Source organism: Artemia franciscana, chromosome 13, assembly GCF_032884065.1.
Source record: "Artemia franciscana chromosome 13, ASM3288406v1, whole genome shotgun sequence".
Classification (NCBI taxonomy): Eukaryota; Metazoa; Arthropoda; class Branchiopoda; order Anostraca; family Artemiidae; genus Artemia; species Artemia franciscana.
This window is the reverse complement of record NC_088875.1, coordinates 20533818-20539817: the sequence shown is the minus strand read 5'-3', so window position 1 is coordinate 20539817 and position 6000 is coordinate 20533818. Positions and strand designations below refer to the sequence as shown.

General features: G+C 31.3%; 1 protein-coding gene across 1 annotated transcript in view; it reads left to right on the top strand.

The window, feature by feature from the left end:
• The first annotated feature begins 3350 nt into the window (after nucleotides 1-3350).
• Nucleotides 3351-6000, top strand: part of LOC136034635 (alanine--glyoxylate aminotransferase 2, mitochondrial-like) — a 76852-nt gene continuing 74202 nt past the window's right edge. Inside the window, exon 1 of the mRNA XM_065715936.1 lies at nucleotides 3351-3480. Within this exon, the coding sequence (XP_065572008.1) occupies nucleotides 3403-3480 (78 nt within the window). The 5' untranslated portion in view covers nucleotides 3351-3402. The remainder of the gene's footprint in view (nucleotides 3481-6000) is intronic.

Below are 6000 nucleotides of genomic sequence, written 5' to 3'. Positions count from 1 at the left end.
CCCTCACCTTGTGTCCTAGCTTCAACAAATTTATATGAAATTTTGAGACCAGGGATTAAAAAGTAGGTCAAAAACTCATAAATGGAACTCTGGTATGACTAATTAATTTGTAAGAAATGCATATCAATTTAAAGATTAAAAAACAATCTTGTAGAAAACAGACAAGACAAATGAATAAATAAAAGTGTCCCTTTACAAACATTTAATGGAGTGTCACAAACATAGGTTACCTTTAAGATTGAAATGAACAAACCTTCAATTATGAATATGTTTTCTTTAAACAGACTGAAGGGGCAAACCTCCAAACTTTGACAATTCAATCTCAATTATGGGCTCTTTTCTTTTCAATAGGAACTTTGTTTGTTTTGTTTTCTATCCAACTAAAAACGGTAGAAACAGCATCAGGTACAAGTGACCTTCCACTTAGTCTATGTACCCAGGGGAAAAATCATGTGGCTCTATACTAATAATTGGTAAATTTTCTGTTGTTTTCATATTTTTGACTTACAAATAAAGTGAACATACCACTTGTTTTTTTATGTTCTTTATGAATATAATAATTGCTTCTTTTGAAAATTCAAATTTTTTGCACTTTTGAGCTTTTGAAACTGACCAAATATTTTAGTTTTTGGGCATAAAAAGAATTAACACATTGGTCTCAAACTTTAAAACCTTGGTCTCCAACTAACTGTTTCATCATAAATCCATTTTTTTTAAATGTCATATAATCCAAAAGCACTGATTATCCACAATTAAGTTGATAAATAAATTTTACAATATTATGCTGTTTTCTTCTTTCTTGGTGTTGAATTTTCAACTAAAGTATGTATATTTGTTTGTTTTTGACAAAATAATTTGCTATGTTTTGTCAGTGCCAAAATTATTTAGGTTAGGTCAAAAAGTATTTAAATTTGAATTTACAATCAAAGCAATTATTATATTTGTAAAGAGCATAAAAAGGTGTCAGTGGCATGTTCACTTTAGTTGTATGTCAAAAATATGAAGAACAAAAAAATTACACATAACCTGTCTAATGTGCAAATATATAGCCAGAATTATATATTTCCAGGGTACTGTGCCACCTGTTACTTTTTTCCAGTTCTTGTTTTTTCACAGTTGCTTCAATTAACAGGAACTAGGGTTGAGGGACTGATTGGAAGAATCAATGGAAAATATGTAATTTCAGCAATATATTTCTATATTAGGAAGGTTGAGTGTAAAGTGAAGTAGGGCTGCATGTAGAATGTATTAGCTATAATTATTATGTAAATTATAAAGAATCTCTTTTTTTTACAATAATTTCTTCAATAGGCCTACAGGTCCTTTTTTGGCTTAGAACACATCAAACATTGTCTACTTAGAAAAAATAAGGGTAAAATTCTAGTTAATTGACTTCTTGCTATCTTAGAAAGGGTTTAGGTCAGGAAAGTGAAACTTTCAGGGATGGGTCTACAGGCTAAAGTATGTACTGGGAAGGTATTTTAATGTACCCAACTCCACCCCTTCTCCCTCTAGAGGGCCCTGAAATTTGCCTACATGACAGGTCTATATCTATTGGAATTTTGAAAAACAACATTTCGCATTAAGTTTCAGTTACTAGTTGCTTCTGTCTGCCTTTACTTCTGAAAATGCAATTCCTGTTATTTGAGTAGAATTTTGAGCCATATTAATGTTTTTCTTTCAAAATTTAGGAAATGTATTTGCATATCTTTAAAACAGTATAAAATGGGATTGAGCAAAGTTATGAAGCTGAAAACAATTTTGTTATACTTCAATTAAGCAGAAGATCTATCTTGCAAGGTTTCAGTTTTATAATACACATATTTTTAAAGGTCATCAAAGGTCAGGGCCCTCTAGATGGAGAAGGAGTGGAGATAGGTACTTGAAAAGTTAAAACTGATGCAAACAGTATTACTGGCTTTCATATAAAGTGAATATACCACTCGATGCATTTTTTTAATGCAGTTTACAAATATAATAATCACTTCTACTGCAATTCAGATTTAAGTACTTTTTGACCTCTTAAAAATGACCTACATGTGGGGTCATTACAAATCTGTAATAGTTTAGAAACAAATTTGGGCTATATATTTGCACATCAGGGGGGTGGGGGTAAAGCAAATCATATATTAAATATGTAAACTAACCATTGCTGTTTTTTGTGTGTTTGTGCTGTTGCACTGGTGATTTCTCTTCTAATTAAAATTCAATGTGCACAAACACATTAAAAAAAAATTAAAAAAAAAATACAGCAATGGTTAGTTTACATATTTAATATATGCTATGCTTTACCCCCACTCCCCTGATGTGCAAATACATAGCCCAAATTTGTTTCTAAGCTATTACAGATTTGTAATGACCCCATATATAAGTCATTTTTAAGAGGTAAAAAGTGCTTTAATCTGAATTGGCAGTAGAAGCAATTATTATATTTTTAAAGAGCACAAAGAAAGGCATTGAGTTGTATATTCACTTTATATGAAAGCCAGTAATACTGTTTGCACCAGTTTTACCCTTGAAAATACCTTCCCAGGACATACTGTAGCCTGTACCAATCCCTGAAAGTTTCATTTTCCTAACCTAAACCCTTTCCAAGATAGCAAGAAGTCAATTAACTAGAATTTTATCAAAACAAGTAGCAACAAGCTATATATACTTAATCAAAAGATATTTAACAATGACTTCTCTAGTGCTTAGCTATGATCCCTCAGCAATATGGATAAGAAATGAGTAACAGAAAAAATTAAATTTAAATGGCAATCAGGAACTGGGTACAGGCTAAAGGGGGCAAAATAGATAGATGATGATTTTTTTAGTGGAATAAACACTTCCCTGGCTAGTTTAGGACTTTTAATTCATTAGCCTACTGAAATTTTCCCATCCTATGTAGCCTAATTAAAATATTTTCCTTTTTCAGCAGAGCATTAGGCTACAACAATCTGTCACAATGAAAAACATCCAGGGTAACCTGAATGGAATGACTATAAGAAGACAAATGAAATCCACATTATGCAATCTTGCAATTATACTTCTGGCCACACAAATTGAATCAGGCTAACCAACCGCCAAATCTTCCAAATTCGAATCCATGTCTGAACTTTTCAAATATTCCACCCTCAAAAATATTTTCGACAATAATTACGTGCTTACCCTATGCATACAGATGCTTCTTTACGTGTGAACACTTTTCTTTGCGAACCTTTAAGGGTTTCGCTATAGGATTTTTACAAAATCCTATGCGTGTGAACTTAGCATAAGATGGATAAGCACCATTGACCCCTGCTGAAAAACTGAACGCACTGTTTCCTCGCCATCTATAGAAAGATACTTTACTATCAAGCGCACGACTAATTTATTTTGGCAGAAACTTTAAACAAAAGTAACGCGGAATAATCCAAAAAGATGAGTTCTTTTGTCCTGAGAAGAGCAATGAGTACCATAAAAATGCCATCATTGGATTTCAAACCCCTAGTGTACCAGGTAAATCTGGATGGGTTAAAGTAAAGCCAGACATCCTTTTAGGATAGAAATCAGATGGCCATAGAAAAGGAAAATGCTGTTTGTTTTCCCAATTCAGAGCTCTTTCCAAATGTAGCAAAAGTAAATTCTAGTTTTTAGTTTTTTCACTTTGGAAAGTGGTTGGGTTTGGAAATTGTAACTTTTATGGGCTTTATGCTTAATAGAGAGGAGAAAAGACCTGTACATGAATTATTTGAGTTTAAACCTAGTTAACTACTAAAATAATTTCAATTTTGCTTATAATGATCAGGTCCCTACTTGCATGCTTTTCTTGTTAAGATGCAACTGAGACCTCATGGAAGTATTATCAAAAACCTCATGGAAAGGAAAAATTTGTAATGTTTGCTGTTTTATTTCATGCTGTTTAAATTTTTGGCCTTTTGTTTAAATTAATTAAGAAAAAAAAATTTATATACAAGTTTTTTAGAGAAAATAAAGAGCTCTATTAAATCAAAAAATTACCAAAAACATAATCAAATAATCTTCCAAGCATAAAATTACCACAAATCACCATCAGTAGATAAATGAAACCCAAAAGAAACAGAACTTATAATAAATAACTAAGTCAAACTCAAAACAAGCAAAAAATAATCAGGAGTAGGGCTGATTTAGGAGTAGGAGTAATTTTCACTTTACTGAAAAAATCACAAATGACTATGGATTGTCACTTTATTATACATATACTGCTATTCATTCCTTTAAGTTTTAGTATTTGTATTTATTAAGTAGGAAAATATGAGAACATTTAAAATATATTTTGTTTTCAGTAAAGTGCAAGTTATGTTCTGGTCTTGAGAAGGCATAGAGATGGTCAGTCCTACCCATCTTAATTTTTGCTTTTCTTAAGTTTGACTTGGTTATTTATTGTAATTTCTGCTTTTTTTTGGGTTTCATTTATTTATTGATGGTCATTTGTGATAGTTTTATGCTCAGAAGATTATTTGACTTCACTTCTGCCCAGTTTTGGCTTAATAGAGCTCTTTAATTTTCCTTAAAAAACTTGTTAGTGGAAAAAGCTTTCTAAATTAATTTCTGTTTGTTATTAACATAGTTTTTTTGTGAAAAAATGTTTATATTTTTTTTTCTATAAGAATCTGTAGCTTGGCTTGCTACTTGTATGTTAGAGAAACTCTTTCACCAATAGTTAATCTTGACACAAATAGTATTGTTTGATTTAATTCTATATATCCTCAAGTTGACCTGAAAAATAAAACATAACATAATTCCCAAATTTTATCTATGCTCTTTTATAACATTGATACACTTACACTCTTTTGAGTTATTTAAATTGTTTGAACAGAAGTAGTAATAGTAGTAGCCCCAAAAATTTGATTTAATATCCCCAGTTGTTCTTGATATATTTCTGAAGTGTCTTATTGGCAACGATACACAAAGTACCTTTTGATTTAGTTTCAAAGGAACAGGTTTAAAGCATAATGGGGTAATTACATAATTGTGGGTGACTGATATACTCAATATCTTTAGAGACATAGTTACTGGACTGTTCTACTATGCTGAGCAAAATGGCTGTCTCAAAATTTTAACTGGATGTGTTTGGAAAATGAATGGGCTTAGGAGGAGGGATGCTTGCCCTCCAATCTCTTTTGAGAGGGATGTATACAAAATTTTTTTTTTTTGGAGGGGATAGGGACACCAAAGGAATTTGGATCTCTAATTGTTGTATTTTGCCCATATTCTTCTGTAATTAGTACAGCCTTTGAATTACTGGGAAGGAGGCACATGTTCCTGTGTCACCCTGTTTATTTATTTATTTATTAATACCAAATTATGTAAGCTTTATCAAGCTTGTCACACTAAACATTATAAAAAAAAAAAAATTATGACAATGCTGACAACATAATATACATATACAAATCTATGAAAAATAACATACTATGAAAGCATACAGGTCTCAAAGCAACTAATACAAAAAAAATAAAAAATATTCTCAAAATGGATTGTGATAAGACCTAGTGTGGAAATCTGTAGAGGCTAAACTACTTTTGGAAGACTGGACTGTGATAGTTGCAACTGTTTCTGATGGAAGTCCATTCAATAAGGCTGTTTTTGGGAGAAGGGGAGGTAGCATGGTAGTTTCCTGAAAATGTCCAATTGTTTGTAACATTGGCCCTTCAAACCAATCTGGTAGGGATTTAACCCTGCCCCTTTGTATGAAACTACCCTTTGATATAATTAGAACTATATATAGACATGATTTAGTGTTGCTCTATGTATTACTATTTGACTTGAGAGATTATCACCTTGTAAAATTGCCTTGGCTGTTATAATCTGAATCCTTCCAGCATGATTCCTGAGTAAAAAAGACAGGCCTCAAAACACATTTTAAAAAAAAAGTTAAATAAGATAATTTGTCTTTATAATTATAATTAGAAAGTTGCATAAGAAAGACAAAATTACCCTTCTATGTTATATTTTGCAAACCTATTTCAAGACTTGGTTGATTTTATTTAAATATGACTT